The sequence below is a fragment of the Anomaloglossus baeobatrachus genome, chromosome 5, assembly GCF_048569485.1.
Source record: "Anomaloglossus baeobatrachus isolate aAnoBae1 chromosome 5, aAnoBae1.hap1, whole genome shotgun sequence".
Taxonomy (NCBI): Eukaryota; Metazoa; Chordata; class Amphibia; order Anura; family Aromobatidae; genus Anomaloglossus; species Anomaloglossus baeobatrachus.
The window spans coordinates 138515924-138538122 of record NC_134357.1 but is presented as its reverse complement, the minus strand read 5'-3'; the positions used below and the strand labels follow the sequence as shown (position 1 = coordinate 138538122).

The 22199-nt window shown below is 41.6% G+C and overlaps 1 protein-coding gene across 1 annotated transcript in view; it reads right to left on the bottom strand.

Annotated features, from left to right (window-relative positions):
* Window positions 1-22199, bottom strand: part of PPA1 (inorganic pyrophosphatase 1) — a 109422-nt gene that overhangs the window by 54236 nt on the left and 32987 nt on the right. Inside the window, exon 3 of the mRNA XM_075348929.1 lies at window positions 5119-5172. Within this exon, the coding sequence (XP_075205044.1) occupies window positions 5119-5172 (54 nt within the window). The remainder of the gene's footprint in view (window positions 1-5118; window positions 5173-22199) is intronic.

Sequence of the window (22199 nt, the reverse complement as noted above, 5' to 3'; positions counted from 1 at the left end):
TGGGTCTTGTCGTGTTGTACTAGATGGTAGGCATATTTCTCCTGGCAAAATGCGGTTTTGCTGGTGCTCTGGCTGGAGAAAGCAGAACTTTGGCCTGGAAGCCTATTGATTATCCGGGTTTTCGGGGCAACGTCCGAAAGACAGTTGCTGTAATTAGGGAGGCATAAGGTGCTCTGTGTTAAGTGGATAGTGTGTAGAGAGCTGGGGCTGGAAAAACAGCTCAGTGGGTCACCAGGATTTCAAGGAGGAACTACTATCTCACACTGCCGGACAGTGTCTGTACGTGATTACTGCGCTGTGAGTGGCAACCTACCCGGGAAACGGTGTGCTCCAGTCCTGTGGAACAAAGGGGACTGAGGGAATGGACTTTTTTTTTCCTTTTGGAACTGCTGACTGTCACCGTAAGTGTTTATAAATCCCTTACGTTTTTGCACTATACGCCTGTGTGAGCCTCTTTACTGCATCCCGATCTGAGCAAATCGCTACAGTCTGTAATGAACATGGATAGGAGAAGTTTTGCAATTTATCTATATTTTCATATGTAAATGTCACTAACCAAACACTGATGAAATTATACATACATTATATATGCATGTACATAATATCTATTGATACACACAGCGATTAATGAATGCTCCAACTCCAATATTGCTATACATGTTAAACCGTAAGGAGCTATATGAAGGAATATTAGCCAAGTGTGAAAGTCATCCAACCACGCCCAGGTGTACCTTTTTATAGGAATGGGCACTACCATATGTGTATAACCTTATGTGTGAGACAGGACTCGTCTGAACTGAGGAAAGGAAATCAGGCAAAGACTCCAATTATATAGTCTGGGAAAGATAGGCAAGGGTGCTGGACCCTGGAGAGGGTTATTCCCCCAAAAATTACATTACTCTTATGCACCTATCGTTCTCATCAAGGTTTTAACCATGAGCTTCCCAGTTCAGATGAGGCCTGGTTTACCACCTGGAGAGGAGACAGTGATGAGGACCATCCATATTTAGGTATACCTTGTAGTTGGATGGCTTTTGCACGTTGATTAAGAAAAAAAATAGAATAAAAGTTACCAAAAGTACCTTACACTTAACATGTAGAGAAATGGCATAATTTATTATTTGCCATATGCTGACTGTACATTATATGGAAATATACAAATATATACTGTTGCATGCTAAAATTAATACAAAGAGGTGTGCAAGCCCTTTTTTGTAGTAAACACTGATATCAGCAAAAAAAAAAAAAAAAAAAATAAATAAAAAATTAATAAAATAAAATAATAATAATAATAATAATAATAATAATAATAATAATGTAGATTTCTATTGGAGGAATATTATTATTATTATTATTTCTGTGAATACTGAAGCCATATACTATTTGACCAAATCAAAACCATCAGCGAACATGAAAAGTAAACCTAAGGACAGATGTCTGAGTCCTTAGGACATCTCACAGATGTCTGAGTCCTTAGGTTTAATTTTCATGTTCGCTGATGGTTTTGATTTGGTCAAATAGTATATGGCTTCAGTATTCATAGAAATAATAATATTCCTCCAATAGAAATCTTCAAAACAAAAACAAAAAAGTTACTGGACCAGAGTAGTCAGCCAAAATGGAAAACTATATATACAAAATAGAGACAGTCACTGTAGAGAAGCGTTTCCCCAACTCCAGTAATCAAGATCCATCAACTGATCAGGTGTTCAGGATTTCCTTAGTATTGTACAGATTGAGTTACAGTGCCTTGCGAAAGTATTCGGTCCCTTTGAATTTTTCAACCTTTTCCCACATTTCAGGTTTCAAAACAAAGATAAAAAATGTTAATGTTATGGTAAAGAATCAACAACAAGTGGGACACAATTGTGAATTTGAACGAAATGTATTGCTTATTTTAAACTTTTATAAAAAAAAAAAAAAAAAAAAAAAAAAAAAAAAAAAAAAATAAAACAACCAACTGAAAAGTGGGGCATGCAATATTATTCGGCCCCTTTAAGTTAATACTTTGTAGCGCCACCTTTTGATACGATTACAGCTGCAAGTCGCTTGGGGTATGTGTCTATCAGTTTTACACATCTAGAGACTGATATTCTTCCCCATTCTTCCTTTGCAAATAGCTGGAGCTGAGTGAGGTTGGATGGAGAGCGTTTGTGAACAGCAGTTTTCAGCTCTTTCCACAGATTCTCGATTGGATTCAGGTCTGGACTGTGACTTGGCCTTTCTAACAGCTGGATATGTTTATTTGTGAACCATTCCATTGTAGATTTTGCTTTGTTTGTCTTGTTGAAAGACGAATCTCAGTCTCAGGTCTTTTGCAGACTCCAATAGGTTTTCTTCAAGAATGGTCCTGTATTTGGTCCATCCATCTTCCCATCAATTTTAAATTTTAACCATCGGGAATGTCCATGCTGAAGCAAAGCAGGCCCAAACCATGATGCTGCCACCACCATGTTTGACAGTGGGGATGGGGTGTTCAGGGTGATGAGCGGTGTTGCTTTTACGCCAAACATATCATTTGGCATTGTGCCCAAAAAGTTCGATTTTGTTTTCATCTGAGCAGAGCACCTTCTTGCACAAGTTTGGGGTGTTTCCCAGGTGGCTTGTGGCAAACGTTAAACAACACTTTTTATGGATATCTTTGAGAAATGGCTTTCTTCTTGCCACTCTTCCATAAAGGCCAGATTTGTGCAGTGTACGACTGATTGTTGTCTTATGGACAGACTCTCCCACCTCAGCTGTAGATCTCTGCAGTTCATCCAGAGAGATCATGGGCCTCTTGGCTGCATCTCTGATCAGTCTTCTCCTTGTTTGAGATGAAAGTTTGGATAGACGGCCGGGTCTTGGTATATTTGCAGTGGTAGGATACTCCTTCCGTTTCAATATGATCGCTTGCACAGTGCTCCTTGGGATGTGTAAAGTTGTGGAAATGTTTTTGTAACTAAATCAGGCTTTAAAACTTCTCAACAGTATCACGGACCTGCCTGTTGTGTTCCTTGGTCTTCATGATGCTCTCTGTGCTTTAAACAGAACACTGAGACTATCACAGAGCAGGTGCATTGATAGAGACTTGATTACACACAGGTGGCTTATATTTATCATCATCAGTCATTTAGGACAACATTGGATCATTCAGAGATCCTCAACTTCTGGAGTGAGTTTGCTGCACTGAAAGTAAAGGGGCTGAATAATATTGCACGCCCCAATTTTCAGTTCATTATTTTTTACAAAAGTTTAAAATAAGCAATAAATTTTGTTCAACTTCACAATTGTGTCCCACTTGTTGTTGAACCTTCACCATAACATTAGATTTTTTATCTTTATGTTTGAAGCCTGACATGTGGGAAAAAAGTTGATTAATTCAAGGGGGCCGAATAATTTCGCAAGACACTGTATCGTCTGGGCAATACGAAGGAAATCCTGAAAATCTGACCTGTTTATGGCTATTGAGGACTGGAGTTGGGGGAACATTGCTGTAGAGAAGCAAATATTGTCCCCAATTGGATACCCTGCCTATTCGTGGAGGTTGTCGCCCTAGAATTTGTAAGTGGCGCCCCATCTCAACGAAGACTGACCATGGTAATCCCTAATGGGCTTGAAAAGTCTGTACACCAGCAACAGTCAAAAACAGAATTCTGTAAGCCAAAGACCTCTCCATAAAAGCAGGTCTATTACCTAAACAGGTAGATAGAAAACCAAGAGGAGATCTTGTTGTAGCACTCACCATCCTCAGATGTCCAGTGTAGATAATATTAATAAAGGTCTGTAGCTTTGTATCGGAGATGATAGATATAGGAACAATAGACTACTTTATTTATGTGAATCCTTGATGATGATAAACACATATCAAAGTGGCATTATGCAAATGTAAACCGATCATTGTGTTCTGTCAAACATTAGGTGCTAGATCGACTGGACTACATTTATCCTAATGCCATATTTGACATCACAGCTTTTATGATCAAGGGTCTTTGTAAATGAATTAGTCTCTTGGTTCAATCATGAGTGATTTTGCTATAAGATCGGTGGAATACTGATGACTGTGCTGTACTGATTGGGCTACATTAAATCCTAATGCCACATATGCGTTTTAATAATCAAAGATTCACATAAAAGAATGTGTATTGTTCCTGTATCTATCATCTCAGATACAAAGCTACAGACATTTACTAATATTATCAATACATTATCTACACTGGACATATGAGGATGGCGAGTGCTACAATTGCAATGATCTCTCTTGGCTTTCAGTCTACATGTGTAGGTACAGTCTACCTGCTTTATGGAGATGCCTTTGGATTACAGAAGTCTGTAAGGCTATGTTCACACATGGCTTTTTTTGGCAAGTTTTTGCAGCGTTTTTTATCTGCGGATCTGCCTTTATTTTATGCACATCCTTACTAATAAAAAGCTGCTTTTTTACAGTACCAGCAAAGTCTATGAGATTTCTGAAATCTCATGCACACACACACACACACATGCAGATTTTTTTCCTGACTGTTTTGTCAAATACCTGTGTTTTTGCTGCAGATTTCAAAGAATGTTTTTTCATTGATACAACCCATTTTGTAGAAAAAAAAAAAAAAGAAAAAGACCCACACCAAAAAAAAAAACGCACCAAAAGCGCAGATGACTTAAGGAAATTTCCTACCACAAGATCATGTTTTGGTCAGGGAAAAAAAAAAAAAAAAAACTTACCAGAAAAGCCCTGTGTGAACATAGCCTAACACTGATTTTGAATGTTCCTGGTGTATATAGTTTTCTGGCCCATTAGAGATTCCCAAGATCCATCTTCGTTGAGATGGGGCGCCACTTGCTTATTCTAGGGTGACATCCTTTGCAAATAGGCAGGGTATCCAATGAGGACAAATTTTGTTTCCCTAGAGTAACAGACTATTTGTGTGTATATATAGCTTTCCATTAGGGCTGATTATAGTCTCCATTTACATTTTTAATTATTTTGAAGTTTTGTAGTGGTTTAGTATCATTTTAATGCATAACTAATAAAGAAATAATTTGATTATATAGTTTATTATATTGTGGAATCCTTTGGAAAAAAAAAAAAAATTACAATCTACATGCGGTCCCCTTAGATATACAATATTATAATCCACTAACCTCCATCTTTGCATTTGTCCATCGTGGCACTTCTACAACCATGTTGAATATATCCTATTAAGAAAAATAGAAAATTATACAAAACAAGAACCAGGAGACGTGGAGCAATCACAGATTTTGAAGGGAACAAAGCGGATGACCTTAATTACCAGTTTTCACACTTGTTATAAGAGAATCAAGAGCATAGCTCCCAACCATCCCGTATTCAGTGGGCCTGTCCCAACACAATACAAAATATTATACACAGACGATTTTATTTTTTTTTATACACACACACACACACACACACACACACACACACACACACACACACTAGAAATGAAGAAAAAGTCTGATTTCTTTGTTCCTATAAATGAGAAGTAACAAAAATAAAAATTACATTTTTTGTAATTGTTCCACCCGCCCTGGGGCTCAAACCAACTGCTCTCAAACACTTCAGCAGCAGTTCTAGCTGTTGAGTCACAAACACAGTTAATGTCCAAGAGAGGATTTTCTATACTTGAAGCCGCTGACTCCACAGGCAGATTATACTGGTACATCCAGACTTATTGTACAGAGCAATGCATCTCTGTGTCTTATTGTAGACGAAGATAGATACTAGCTGCAGTACCCGGCATTGCCCGGGATAGTAACTGTCTCTGTCCCTCTCCCAGTCTCTGTGTGTCGCTGTCAGTCTCTTTCCTTGTCGGTCTCCATCTCCCTGTCTTTGTATCAGTCTGTCTCTATCTATCTCTGTGTCTGTCTCTATGTCTGTCTGTTTCTCTCTCTTTCCCCAGTCTGTCTCTTTCCCAGGTCTGTCTTCCCATCTCTTTTCCTGTCTTTCCCTGTCCATCTCTTTGTCTGTGTCTTTTCCTGCCTCTCTTTCCCAGTCTGCCTGTCTTTGTCTGTCTCTTTCCTTGTCTGTCTCTATTTCTCTGTCTGTTTCCCAGTCTGTCTCAATAAAGGTCGGTCTCTTTCCCCATCTGTCTTTGTCTGTCTCTTTCCCAGTCTGTCTCTCTATTTGTCTCCCCACTGCCATCATATTATCTCCCACAAACTTCATATACCAACACTGTCCTTTGTTCCTATAGCAACCAATCACAGCTGCTATTAATAAACTGTAGTTCCAGGCTCCATTCACTTTAATGGAGGCATGTTTTTAGGAGTGTAACTAAAGCGCGGGGGTTAAATTTTCCTGTCAAAACAGTCTACGACGTTCCCTGGGTCATATGAGGAGTCTGTGCAAAATTTCGTGATTGTAAATTAGACGGTGCGGATTCCTTCAGCAGAAATACACACACTCAGCTTTATATATTAGATTATATATAAATTTATTTATTTTTTAAATTACTAAAAATAATTAAAAATAAATTAATGTTTAATGCACAAAAATCACAAATCAGACAGACAGACATATTTGATGTCCCTGTAATTGTAATGACCTGCACAACACAGCGGTTGGATTATTTTGATCATTTAAATGGCATTAAAACATGTTGCGATTATTTTTCTCTATAAGGCTATGTGTGCACTAGGAAAAGGACTTTTAAGAAAAATCCGCACCCTCTGGCAGAATACCGCACCCGCGAAATAAAAAAAAAAAAAAAAAAAAAAAAAAAAATGCAGGGTGCACACAGCATTTTTTTTTTATACCCATAGATTTTGCTGGGGAATGACTGCAGAAATGTAAGATACATTTTCTGCAGCAAATCCGCAACATGCGCACATAGCGTTAAACTCATAAAAAAAATATAAAAAAACCCCAACAAAGTATTGAAATTGTAACGCTGAGACAGTGTTCATAGTAGCGTAAATGCTGTGTTTTCGCTCTCCTGGTGTCCGCTCCATGAAGAGTAATCTTTGCTTACTTCGCATTTGCTCTGCTTTTTTTTTATGCATTTTCCCCGATGTTTGGTACGTATGCGAATCCTGTTTTTTAATATTACAGAAAAGCTTTGATTCTGCGTTTAAAAATGCAACATTTATTTTTACCTGCATTCGTTTCATGCTCTACAAAGAAGCCTATAGGAGAAACAAAACAAAAAAAAACCCAACAAAACCATAATACACCAAAACTGCACAGTTCACAGATCAGCAGTGTCTTTAGATGTAGAGGGCAGAGATTTCATGAAATTACATCCACTTTGCTTGGACATTTAGGCTGTGTCCACATGTAGTGTAAATGTTGCATTTTTTCGGACAGAAATTCTGTTGTGTTTAACTGTCTATGCAAAGTGAATGTGAGGTCATAAAAAGACGCCGCTAAACTGTTTTTATGCTTTTTTTTCTCCTCTAGCTTCTAGGTGGAGCTTAAACAAAAAAAAAACAAAAAACAAAAAAACAAAAAACACACCAGCATATAAAATAACTGCAGTTACTTTAAGTATGAAATCAAAGTTTTTGTGTAATTTAAAAACCCAGCTTCACATCTGCACCAGAAATGCATGAAACAATGGTGAAAAGGGCATGAAAATAATGCAATAATCAGAGAAGATTGTTATTGCGTAGTTTGGCCTTACAAAAAAAAACAAAAAAAAAAAAAAAAACAACACACGTCTTACAGTGAAGCTACATAAAGATGAGAATTCTGGCTGCTTCAACAATGACTGAACAGTCCGAGGCATCTACTGAACATAACTCCCTCTAAATGGGTGTGGCTTGGGGGAGTGGTCAAAATGTGCCACGGCATGCTGTATCCCCCTTTCTGTTGGGAGGTACTTTGGGTATGAAATGAGGCTCATCTGCAGGAGGATCCCAGCACTTCGAACAGTAGATCCGTGGAGGAGACCAAGGCTCAGCTCAGATTCCACTGTGAACATATTCATATCTTCAATTGTATCTTATACAGCCACAGCTTCCCTCCCACCCCCCCTCCCAATTTACCTATATAAAATTATGCACTTTAACAAATAAAAGTTCTTCATAATGCTACAGTTCAATCGCTGCCTGCTAATTTCCGCTGAAAAAAAATAAAATCACCCAGATGACACAACCATGATATAAAGAGTCATGGGTCCCACACCCTCCTAGCGTGACTGATGTCACTTATTCATCTCAGCCAGCACCTGGCGCATGTGCAGGTCAGTGCGCATCACTCCACTGTGCATGCTCTAAACGGTGCAAAAGCTGAGCTGGAATGACATATCCTGGCCTGTATACAACATAAGGAACACTATGAAAGGTGTGGATGGCATGTGTTATTCCCCTGAATGGCCTTTTTTGGAGAGGACTCAAAGGATACTTAACATATGGTACCTATTTAACTCAGAAACCTATTGCAAAGCAGTATAAAGCTATGGTAGCGGTTTCGTATATAGAACTTCCCTATACATTTGAAAATTTAAAAAAAAATAAAAAAAAATAAAAAATAATATATCCTGTACAAATCTTGTTTTTTTCCCTTTTAGGTTTTCTTCACATTAAAGTTTAGCTCCTCCAGCATAGAATCAAGAGTTGTCTGAAGAAAAGCCCAACATCTAATCACACTCCTGTGCCTTACAGTGAAGCACATCAAACCAGCAAGATAATTGCCTCCTTCTGTCATCATGTTCCAAACGTTTCTTAAAGTAGTCATCCAAAAGAGCAGAAACCTTGAACTAAAGAGGCAGAAACCTATATACCCATGTCTTGTATATGAAGAACAAAAGTTGGCAAACCAAGTACAAAAACGCTTCAAGCTGTTCCTGCAGAGTTTAAGAATGAACAGAATGTGGACAATGAATTTTAGCAAGAACTTTTGCTTAAAATGTAACAGTCGTTTTAATTTTACTTTCAGAACTCAATAGTACACAGGAAAACAAGACCATTTATCAGAGAAATCTGCTTCTTTCTCCTCCAGGATTAATCTTTCACTCTAAATGGGGTAAAAATCTGAAAAACTTGTGTTCAGTGAAAAAAAAAAAAAAAAAAAAAAAAAAAAAAATCACATCACTTAAAAAGGGGTGGTTCACTACTCTGCAATAGTGGCCACATTCCTGTAAAACTGATTGAACAAGGTATTTAGAAAAAGCCTTCCCTGTCAATTCTGCCTCTGTTCGGCGCTATTGCAGTCCACTCATCCCCATGAAGTGACACCCAGGCTCCGTGACCTCTGTGATCTGGTGAGGTCACGTCAACTTCCAGTTGACACGACACCACCGAGGACGGCGCCAGTCTCCCTGAGTCACAGGGCTATGCGCAGAGTTTCACGGGTCATCACAGCTCAGCATGTCACGCTCTGTCTCCTGCGCTGCAAACAGGAGCGATGTTGGGCTGTGCCGAGTGGCGAAACGCCGCCCACATCCCAGTGAATCAGGGAGACTGGGGCCGGCCTCAGGGTCAGGTTAACTGGAAGTTGACGTGACATCACCGGATCCCAGAGGTCACAGAGCCCGGGGGTCACTTCATGGGGGATGAGCAGACCCAAATAGCGCTACTCACTCAGAGGCAGAATTGGCTGAGCAAGGTATTTATTAAAAACCTTCCCTATCAGTTTTACAGAGATGTGTCCACTTTCAGAGTAGTGAACCACCCCTTTAAGCAGATCACACTTGGTGCTTTTAGAATTCACTTTTTCCTTTTGTGTTGATCCTTCATGCTCAATGAACAAGTAAAATTTATCTTCAGGGAATACAGACTTTCCCCATTACTGAGATAGCATATGACAGTTGACTTTCCATTTAGAACTTCCAGCAGAATGTCTGCCTTTAGTGCATCCTTCCCCTCGTCATGCCTGTCCCTCTTCATAATGAGACTAGTAACAGATTTAGGACTCGAGTTATTTTCATGCTAGACTCTCAATATTAAATGAATATCTTTTCCTTTGGTAGTCATTGGATTAATGCCAGTTTGCTTTGCAGCAGCTACTGAATCCTGGTCAGGTGTTTCCAGTTTGGAACCACTCTCAGTCCATGTAGATACCTCTGCTACCAGCAGAGGATTCCGGTTATTCTCTTTGCCATTTGGATGCTGGGCCAGGAGGTGGAAGGAGCAGCTGTAACCCTCTCTTGAAATAGCTGTGATGGATGCAGTCTTGTTGAGGTGTTGATTTCAGCAGTTTGTTGTAGTGTTTTTCCCGGTCTTTCTTCCTTCCCTGGTGTGTTGGTTTAGTGCTCAGTGAAACTAGCATCCCTCACCTGCCTAATCCCTAGCCAGGGACTATTGTAGGGTCTCTCCGGACTTCAGGTAGTGTAGGGTATAGCAGCAGGTAAGTGGAGGAGGTGTCCATTTTCCCCCATGCTAGTCCTAGGGTTCTCCATTGTTAAAGTGTCCCCAACGTACCCTTGGTCTGTCGTTGTGCAATCCTTGTTGTGGTGTATTTTGGTTCACACCAGACCTACCCAAGTTCACGTCGTAACACCCCTATAGAATTTTAAACTACATCAATGCTCATTTCCTATCTCAGTGATGAGAAAGCCTGTTTTCACCATCCACAGACTTTACCCATTAGTTAAAAATTAATAAATCAGTCTTGAAGAAGAAGAAAAAAAAAAAAAAAAATAAATAAAATTCCCTGCAACATATACTACAGAGATTCCTATTTTAACTTGTAGTATTGATACATTTATAGAGTAAGGGTTTAAAATAATTTTATAGAGTTCTCTGTTAGATAAAGGTTACGTTATTCAGAACCATCCCTTTTACTTTGTCCACATAGTAGCAATAAGTGAAGCAGGCCATGATTACAGTCAATGTCAGACATACAGTAATTTAGGAGCCACAGAAATCCTCTTCATCCTCCATTATGACAGCACGGAGCAGGTGGATGTTAGAGACCTTGTGCTCCTCCATCATCCGTTTGAAGATGCCCCACAGATACTCTATAGGGTTTAGGTCTGGAGACATCCTTGGCAAGACCAGCACCTTTACCTTCAGCTTCTTTAGTAAGGTAGTGGTCGTTTTGGATGAGTGTTTGGAGTTTTTATGTTGGATTACTGCCCTTCAGCCCAGTTTCTGAAGGGAGAGGATCATTCTCGGCTTCATTATATTATAGTACATGTTGGCATTCATGGTTCCATCAATGAACTGTAGCTCCTCACAGCCGGCAGCACTCATGCAGCCCCAAACCATAACACTCCCACCACCATGCTTGACTGTAGGCAGGACATACTTGTCTTTGTACCCCTCACCTCGTTGCTGTCACACATACTTGACAATATCTGAACCAAATAAGTTTATATTGGCCTCATTAGACCACAGGACATGGTTCCAGTAATCCATGTCCTTAGTGAGGCATTGACCCATGAAAACATAACTTTTTCACCAGGGGTGTACTAACTTTTGTGATATACTGTATATATAAGGATAGCAGCATAGTAGAGTGTGCAGCAGGGAGGGTTTAATAGTTCTGGGAAGGCTTAAACCTTCAGATTTTTTTTTTACACATAAAAATAGAGTCTGTAGCGAAAAACTGCACATAAAAAGTGCATCATTTATGCTATATTGGAAAATAGCCTAAGAAAAAAATATAAGCATATATAACCTTATACAGATTATGGTAACAAGGGTGTAAAGGAGTGGGACAGCAACCATACAGACGCCATGAAGTATAAAATGTGAAAAAAAATTAAATCTTTCCTGTGCTCGAGCTCTGACAAATATTAGCAGCCGGGTGGTCTTTGCTCTTGAGCATCTTATTTTAGGTCTTTAGCTGAGAACCATGGACAGCGGTCAGAATAGTCCTATACTCATAACTATCTGCAGTCAATAAGTAGTCTTTTTTTTCCCCCTTAACATGTATCAGTGCGACTTCACAGTTACTCCGCGTGAAAATAAGAACCGTATGAAGTCAAGAAATCCCTTCATTTACAGCGCTCATCGCTTATAAACCGTTTAGAATAAACCCATCTGCTGCTGTTTCTAAATGCATTGATGGCTACCCCGGGCGATTTCCAGGTGAACACATTGCTGAAATCCCATCACTGTCTGCCAGAGATTGCAGCAAGACCTTGAAAAAGGGATTTAAATCTAAATGCTGAAAGAAGAGAAAAAGCATGAAGTCCATTATATTGAACTATTCTCAAATTCTATCTGGGATTACGCACTAACAGGGCTGCTGGATAGATTTATTCACATCAGAAATCAGACAGCTACTGCAATGTTCAGTATAAAGTTGTATATTGGACTATATTAAATGAGGCATCCAGTGGCTGGATTATGACCGCTGCAGCCAATCAGTGGATGCCATCACACAAAAAACAAAATCGCAGGTACATTACAGTAAGTATGGTATTTATATTCTGTACCCTATAACAATTCTGCAACATTATTTCCCAGAATGGTGACATTTCTGTGTTATACCTCCTGGAAATATGGAGTAAAAAAAACAAACAATGGCATTATCATTTGCTTTGTCAATTTGGTGTGACAAGTGGTCAATGTCAAAAAGTAATGGAACACCTCTATTTGTGGAACCATTAACCCGTTCACCCCCCCGAGCCTGTTTTCACCTTAATGACCAGGCCATTTTTTTTTCAATACTGACCAGCGTCACTTCCTGATGTTTTAACTCTAGAATGTCTCAAGGAATCCCAGTGATTGGGATGGTTTTGTCGTGACATATTGTACTTCACGTTTGTGGAAAATTTAGGACGATATTTTTTGCCTTTGTATAATCAGAAACTTGGCATAAATTTTGAACATGTCACAATTGTCAAACTACCATTCTAAACACTGCACCCCTCAAACTGCTCAAAACCACATCCAAGAAGTTTATTAATGGTGATGAGTGAGCATCCTCGCCACAGCTCGTTAATGGAGCATCGGTGTTTAAAAATGCTCGAGTTTCCCATTGACTTCAATTATATTCAGTACTCGAATCACGGCAGAGAAACTCAATGCTCGATCAAGTAACGAGAACGCTTGCCCATCACTATTATCCCTTCAGGCACTTAATAGGAACTAAAGCAATGTGTAAGGAAAACAAAAATGTTACTTTAGCCCCAAATTTTGCATTTTCGCACCATACAATTTGTTGTGTAATTTTCCCCGAGTGTACCCCACATGTGGTGGAAAGCTACTATTTGGGCGTACAACAGTTCTTGGAATGGAAAGCGCCTTTTGAATTTTGGAATGCAAAAATTGTCTGGAATCATTAGGCTCAGTGCCCACGGGAAAATGTACCCACGGATTTTGCCGCGCAAAACCCGCAGATTTATCTGGATTTTCCAGATAAATCCGCAGGTTTACGCAAGTATAGACATGTTATCCTATGGGTTTGGGTTGTGCTGTATCAATGCTGCAGTATGTGCGGTTGAGGAATATGCTACGGATGTCCCGCAGCCGCACGTAACTGCATGTCAAATAGTCATGCGGAAATATCTGCGGAATTCCGGCTTCTCCACTATGGAGATAGAGGCCGGGACTTCCGCAGGTATTTCCGCACTTGTCCCGCAGGTTTACCGTAACAAAAAAGCTCGAATCTCTCAGCAATGAAACGCTGCGGATTCCGGGGAGCAGCTGCAGTAAACCTGCAGACATATCTGCGGAAAAGTCCGCGGGTACGTGGTCTCGTGGACACATAGCCTTAGACTCCATATTGCATTTGCAGAGCCCCTGCTGTGCCTAAACAGTGGAAAGCCCCTGTAAGTGACCCCATTTTGGAAAGTAGACCACACAAGGAATTTATGTAGATGTCTGGTGAGCACCTTGAACTCCCGGTGCTTCACAGTATTTTCTAAAGTTGATTTACATATTATATAAAGACACCCAGTAACTCATTCGTTCCACAAAAAATGTTTTAACTCTAAACTTTCACTAATGAGACAGCAGAGTTACTCTGGATTCCGATTTGATTTTGATTGGCCATTGTTCAGTGGTGTCCTTTTCAGAAGGTGCACAAAGCTGATGTTGACCAAACTTTTGTGCACGCCTAAACCATGTAAAAAGATGGTCACCACCGGTTCACAGGTTAGGCGGAAGTTCAAAGTGACAGTCTGTCCGATTACAGAGATACTAGATATATTATATTTTTTTTACGTTTGGCTGCTATTACACTAAATATTTTTTTTTTCCACCAAACAAGATTGCAACCCCGAATTTTGAAGTATATAGTTTTTTTTTATTTTTCTGCTGAGTCACGTGAGAGACTTTTTTTTTGCAGAATGAGATGGAGGAGTTTAGTGCTACCATTTTGGGCCACAATATGTTTTGATATTACCTTGTATGAAGCAAGATGAAGCCGAAAACAGTAATTCAGGATTTATTTGTTACACACACACACACACACACAAAGATAAGACAGCTTTATTTTTCGGGTCAGCAAGATTACAGCGGTACCACATTTACATATTTTTTTGCTGGTTTGACACCATAAAATAATTTAGAAATATATTTTTTTTTCCACTGACGGAGCTGTATGGTGACTTGTTTTTGCAGGCTGAAACGGTTTTCAGAGATGCCATGGGTTTTCACTGGCTGTAAGCCATAATCATCAACATAAACAGAAATAAAAACACTTGAAATAGATCCCTCTGTGTGTAATGACTATATAATAAATGCGTTGCCCTTTTTGTAATTGAATTACTGAAATTAATTACTGAAATTAATTCACTTTTTGATGATATTCTAATGCATTGAAATGCACTTGTGGAAGAACAGACCTGGATACATATACTGGCTTTGGGGTTCACATACTAAACTGGACATCGGATGATACTGCCAGATAGAGTGAGTTCTGGAAGCTTGATGCAATAATGTGGGGGGAATGCTTGCTATACTAAATGAGGGTAAGGTGGGAACCCAGAGATACAAGTACTGTATATTGACCTGGTGCGATTTCTGTGAGGAAGCTTTGCATGTTATTATACGGATAATGGGGGTGTGATGCCCCAGGGACATCGATCCAACTTCAGGGACACCACAGGGTCTTCTTTTAATAAGGCAAACAGGTATGTCAGATTTTGTATGTGTCGTGACGCCACTCACTGCTTGCGGTCAGGGATATGGATGACCGCCACTACAGATTTTATGAGCGTCTGGGGCTGATGGAGTCTGCAGTCAGATGGTGTGGCCTCCAGTGAGTGAGGCAGGCCCCAGGTGTGTAGAACAACAGGTCCCAGAATAACTCAGGCTCAGTCCAAAAGTCTTTCAACTGCTTTTTACTCACTCCGGTGTTACGGTGAGCTGACCCGGGCGATGCTGTGATTAAACCAGGTTGAACCAGGACTCCTTCGGACCAGTCTGAGGGTAACTAGTTGGCTCACCTTCCTAGCACTTCTGTGTTCGGATAACCCCTGACTTGAAGTACCGTGGGGTCTATCCAGGGAGTCGCAACTGCCTTTTCTCCCCTTTTTGGACCGTTTGCCGGCAGCATGGACCAGGTGAGACGGCTTCAAGCTCTGTCCCCTTATGGATCCCTGCGTTGCTGCTAAGGCTTGGACTCTAAGGTTGGTGAGGTACTTGTAGTTCCCCTCACCGGCCGGTTTAGCAGGTAGTTAAAACTGAAGTCTGCTCTAGGGACCTGTTCCCCGTACGTGCCTAGTCACCGGCAACCTCGTACTCACTGACTGACTGACTGAGCGACCGTCCTCCCCCACCAACTGTCACTACACCGAGCAGGGTCTGACTAGTGGCCGCGCGTGTATCCCTTAGCAACCACCACTCACCACTGCCAGACTGGCTCGCTCCACTCCTTTCCGGACAACCTCTGCACTTTAGCTCCCAGCCCCTCCACTCCACTGCACCTCTTGAAAAGATTTGAAAGCTAGCCCCCTCTGGAGACTACCCAAGGGTCCCCTCCAAAGGTGTGGGAGACCTGGTTGCTATGTGTCTGTGTGTACACACCTCATTCTGGCCTTAGGATTACCTGGAAGTACTGTCCCAGCATGGGTGCAGTACTCAGTGGTGCCTAACCGGGTCAGGGGCGCCACAGGGGCTCTGGGTATCACTAGTGTGGCAGAGGCAAGAGCTTGAGGTCACTACTCCGGCAGTCTCTGAATGTGGCTTGTGAGCCAAAAAAAGTGGGAAGGGGAAACTCTTATCGATAAGTTACTGTGCTTGCAAGAACCAGCCCGATTTATGGGTCTCCTGATCTGACCCCTATATTTATATATGTATAACTGTGCATGTAGTATGTAAAGGTAGTTAGTCCAGGACAGGAGAGGAGACGCACCAGTCAGGCAGGGATAGACTTTCCTGACAAAGACCGTACCTCATGAACCAGTGAGGCCGGCTTTAACCATGCTTTTTTCCAATCCGCAAAGCGTAACCTAGAATTTATATAGCCGGAGGAAATGTATTGCCATCCAACAATGCTGGGTTTTATTCAATTATTACTGGCACACCAAACAGGGACAACATTGAACTTTACTGGTTTGTTGCTCAAGGTCATGCGTTTCTCTTCGGCAGTAATCGGGTTTGTAACATTTCTGATTGGAATCTACTGAGAACAATGTGACATATTGAGTGATTAGAAAAGCTTTAATGAAATCGTGAATTAGAGCCTCCCTTACTACAGTAGATTGCCACAGCTGCACATTGCTGATTTCACATTACAAAAGGCAATGATGAGATAAGAAGGGTAGAACATGGATACAATATGTGCCTCTCATGGTCTGTTCTTATCATAGGCCACCATTAGCATTATCTAACCTTAAAGATCACTAATCCACCAGGACACGTCATGTGCTGGAAGTATTCAGAGCAGTAGATGAACTGCCCATAGTTACTTTAGCAAATAAACTGAGTCATTGCATACAGTCCATAGAGAAAAAAAACACACACCTCAAGGCACATTAACAAGGCCATAGAATTTATTGGAAGTCACCGGTGAACATAACCGGCGCAGTGTCCCCGACCTCAGACTAGTGCAAATTCAAGTAGTGACATCACCATAGTATTTGTCGGCACACTCATAATGTGAGCGCTGCAGCCCATCAGCAACCGCAAAAAGGGGAGTCCTTCACAACCGCGTCATATGGAGATCGGCGCTCATGAGATTATTGTTTTGGGGGAGCTGAACACAGCACAGACGTCACTTTCCATTTGCAATGTCCTTTGTAATTCAGAACCACAAGATGTGTAAAAAGCCAATATAGGAGTCTTCAAAATATATGAGAACTAGAGCCATTTCCTAAAGCTTCCGGTGATGAACAAAGTGCAGATCTGCTGCAGAGATCATGACCGTAAACCCAATCTCATTGCAGTCTCATGACTTTACAAGTTGACACATCAAAGTCCAGGTTTGTTATCGGAGAAAGAACAAGCTGTCACCTAATGCCTTATTTGATTTATGGTGATAGATAGTAATCTTTATTCATTACATGTGCAGAAGCAAGTGTCCACGATTAAAGGGAAAAACTACCTGAAGAAGCCTTTATAGGTCTCTAAGGCAATTAAAATGTGATTTTTCTTGTAATATCTTTGTGATAAGGAGGTTTGCTTGGCTCACGGGCCTAAAGATAGTGCTCAATTCCTGTCAAATACAGGGTTATGGAGATCGTGAGGTCCAAGGTCTCCATGACAACGCAGTTTTTTCTGTTCTGATTTTTGGAACAATGTTACTTGCGGGCTTTTTGGGGCCTGTACCTTTAATTTTGATGGAGAAATTATTTAAAATTGGATTTTAAAAAGGTGGCTCACCTCAGCTTTGTTATTCTAAGCTGTAGATGAACATTCTCTTCATTCATTTTAATTTTCCTGGATTGCTAACAATGTCATATCACACCTCTTGGCCTCAAAAAGGTACATTCACTTTCATGTAGTTCCCACTTAATTGGTGCCCCAAAAGGAGAATCAGGCTAATGTTTACAATGGTCTCACTGATTTACTAATTATTTTGGTCTCTTCTGCCGGTGCCTAGGGCGGCGAGTTGCAGGGGCAGCAGCGCAAAGAAATAATGCAAAATGACTTTTTTTCCCCCTTTTTCTTTAAAACTCCCCTGTCAAACAAGGTATCCAAAAAAGACAAGGTTTACTACAATCATTTGTATTCAAGTCTAAGATACGAATACAAATACTCTACCAATTCAGGGTGCTAACTGACCCTAAAAGTACCAATGCTGGCCAGAAGGATACGAAACAGGTTTATGTTCTAACGTGCAGTGTCTTTCTAATGCTGCTGGCATGACTGCAGCGTGATAAGGTCACCTCACCAAGCTGCAGCCATCAAAACATAGTGCGGCAGTAGAGGAGAAGCATCAGTGGCAGGACCAGGTAAGCAGTCAGAGCTGAAGATTCAGTGGGGAAATTTCTGCAGACTTTGGGGTGCAGGCTACAGTCATATGAAAAAGTTGGGGCACCCCTATTAATGTTAACCTTTTTTCTTCATAACAATTTGGGTTTTTGCAACAGCTATTTCAGTTTCATATATCTAATAACTGATGGACTCAGTAATATTTCTGGATTGAAATGAGGTTTATTGTACTAACAGAAATTGTGCAATCCGCATTTAAACAAAATTTGACTGGTGCAAAAGTATGGGCACCTCAACATAAAAGTGACATTAATATTTTGTAGATCCTCCTTTTACAAAAATAACAGCCTCTAGTTGCTTCCTGTAGCTTTTAATGAGTTCCTGGAGGGTAGCGTGGAGTGCACTGTAAGACACGGTGGAGGGGGGGGTGGGGGTGTAATTTGTGTGCAGGAAGTATGTGCCACCCCTGCAGCGATCGAACTTCTCGGATCCGGAATCTGCTGTGGATCGAGGGTCTCCAGACCCAGGGGCTTATGGCCACTTCGAATGACAAGGGGATATTTACAGGGGATAAGAGTTTGTGACGCCACCCGTGGTTCGCGGTAGGGGGAGTACTGCTGCTGCCGATGGGAGTACCCGGGGAAGATGGAGTGGGGCAGCCAGATGACGTTCCCTCCACAGGTAGGGTAGGCCTCGGGACTCTGGATGTGGGAGGTGTAGGGGGAGCATCGTGCAGGTTGGAAGCAGAGGAGGACAGCGTACTCACCCAGGCAGTGTTGGTAGTGATGCGACCACAAAGTCCAGACTCAGACACAAAAGGTAAACAAAGTCTCTGGGTGCCGCTGCCTCTGGGGGAGCTCGTCCGGCAATCTGCTCCCTCGGATGTTGCTGGTGGTCTTGACCTGCCTCCTTGCACTAATGTTACATGTTTCCCAGTGACCCCTCAGCTTGACGCCTTCAGGGTCCGGCTCCCTACACTTAAGTAGAGGAGCTGTGCTCTCGATGGCTGACACTTGGGATTTCAGTGGGCTGCATGAGTTGAAAAGCCCCATCCCCCTCGTTGTGCTGATGCCCTCAATCTCTGAGCTCTTGGGGACAGTTCATAGAGATATTATCCTCCACAGGTTAATTAGGTTGCGTGAAGCTACTCCCTGATCTAGGGTCCAGTACCTCGCCGTGCTCGGTACCAGTTCGGTTACTAGGTACTCCAGTGCCGACCGTTCTCCAAAACTAAGTCTGGCTCCTTTCTGGCAGCATCAGCTGATAGTTTAAGCCGGCCGGGTGGTAAACAGCCGGCGTCACCGCGAGACTTACGATCAGCTGATGCGTCAAGTGACCTCATCAGGTGATCGCCAGGTCCTGCAGCTATCGGAAGTCTGCACACAGCCAGAGCGGCAGTACTGAGAGAGGAGCTGGGAGCGGACATGGCACTGGGAGTCTGCAGACAGGTGACTATGGCATTTTTTTTTTCTCTACTGTTCACTTTTGATTTCTCAGCTGCTTCCAACTCCCACCTGGGCATGGCGCCGCACGGGAGTTAACATGGCACCGGGCGGGAGCTGGAGGCAGCGGTGGTGGTACCGGGAGGATTCACGCTTCTGTGTTTACTGACAGAAGGAATCATCTTCCTGTACATGTCACTTTACTACCCACCCCTTGCGTTTATAGCTGCGTTTTTGTCAGAAATGCACTAAAAACGCATCTATATTTGCAATTTGCGTTTTTGAACATCTCATTGAACTCAGTGGGTGGAAACCGCAGTGAAAAAATGCAAAATTAATTGACATGCTGCGTTTTTATGGGCACCACAGAAGCGCAGCAAAAAAAAAAAAAAAAAACGCTGTGTGCAGATAGCAAAAATGAAAACTCAGACTTTGCTGGGGAAGCAAAGTCATGCAGTTTTCTGAGCAAAAACGCAACTGAAAAAATGCACAAAAAACACAGCAAAAAACGCAGTGTGTGAACTTACACCAACTGCCTATTGAGATAGAATGAGACCTCATTTTCCATGTGAACAGAGCGAAGCTTTGTTTTCAGCAGCACAAGTGTACACAGAATAATGTGCAGCTGAGAACATTTAAAAAGGGAGTGTTTCACCTCCAAAATGGCAAATAAACTGCATACACATTTATATATGAAAAGTTATAAAAGCCATGTACAGTTTAACACTTCAGCTATTTTTACCCTAAGCCAGTGTAAAGGTTAATATACTCCCCAATCACCCACTTCTCCAGTATCAAGGTCACTCCGCTTCTCTTGTGAATCCCCCGACTCTCCGGATCACTATACTCACATGTTTGAGGCCAAAGTGGCTTTTACAATGTAAATCATGTGGTCTCATTCTGATGCTCCACCGGCTTAAGTTGTAACGGTGGTGTATCGGGGGAAAGCTATTGTCGAGAATGCCTCTTTAATAATTTGCAGAAAAATCTCCTTTCAATATGCAAGTTTGCAACATGCACTTTGGTGCATTCTTGGTATGGTTTCCACCTTGGTGCACAGTTACACCCTCCTATTTGCATGTTAAAGCTAGTCTTGTCTTCATTGACAGCACTCTGTTGGTAAATGTGAGGACTGTCAAAAATCGACTTGCAAGTCTGCGTTTATGTGTCAGCAGTGGAAGAGCGCAGAAGCTGTGCTCCAAGTGAGAAGACCGCATGCACACATCACAGGTACCCCTCTTCCTTACTGAAGCAGTTTGCTTATTACACTTCTAGAGCATTAAGAAGCGGCTACAGACAGGCAGGAACCGGGTGTTAGGAAGCACAGAAGCTCAGAATATGGCTGTGCTTATCCAGTGTCAATTCACATCACAAGCGCAGAACACGTACTGGTTTTAGAAAGCGCTCACTCTCAATAAGCAAACACTGTCAAGAGAAGGGACTGACTTTAAATATGCAAATACTAGGGCATAAAGATGCAGCAACACATAGCCAACATCAAATGTGCACCCAAGTGCCCTTGTTTGGATATTAAATAAAAGATTATCAAATATTAAGCTAAAAACTGTATAAAACTGGTATGAATTTTATAGTGGCCACTTCCCCTACATATACCGGTAACTTGATGCAGTTTCAGTAACAAACTCCCTTTAAGCAAGCTTAAAAATAATATAAAGTGACAAATGAACATTCCGCTTGTTCGTTTATATAGACTAATAAGAGGAATGCAAAATTTGCCCAGATTTAACCAAAATCCACCCCCCCCCCAAAAAACAAAAAAACAAAAAACAAAAACCCACACCACCACACACTAACTATCAAGCATGGATTTTGCACAAAATGTATTAACTTATGCACAGGTAAAATCTTTGTTGTAGTTCAAAATGAGCACATTATATAACATTAATTCTGCAACTTTATTTGAAAATAATTCTTGCACCTTTTTTCTTCAAATCTTCTTGATACCTTCTCTTATAGAAGGCCTCCGGATGTTCTCTGTGAAGCATCCAGCAGTAGTTCCCATCATGTTCACGTTCCATCTACTTTGGTATTGTCATTCCATCTCCTTGATAGCCTGAAGAAAACCTTCTCCTTGCTCTATGTTTATAGCCAGCGTCGGACTAGCTACCGGAGGAATCTCCAGTAATGCCAGGCCTGGATTCAAGTACCTGCTTTGCACTGTGGAGCTCTCACCTGAGCTCCGGAGTACAGGCTAGACTGTACCGCGAGCGCCGAGTGATTGATTCCCCGACGCTTGTGGTTCAGTCATGTCAGCTACAGACAGGCCAGGGTGATCTCCAGTGCTCTCACCTGAACTCTGGAGATCAGCCCGGCCTGTCTACAGCTGACCTGAACCGCAAGCGCCAGGGAATCACTCGGCGCTCGCGGTACAGTCTAGGCTGCACTCTGGAGCTCCGGTGAGAGCTCCGGATTGCAGTGCAGGTACCTGAATCCAGGCCTGGTATTACTGGAGATTCCTCCGGTAGCCAGTCCGTGCTGCTTATAGCAGCCAGGTTTTTAGGAAAGCAGTCCAAATGGGAGTGTAGAAAA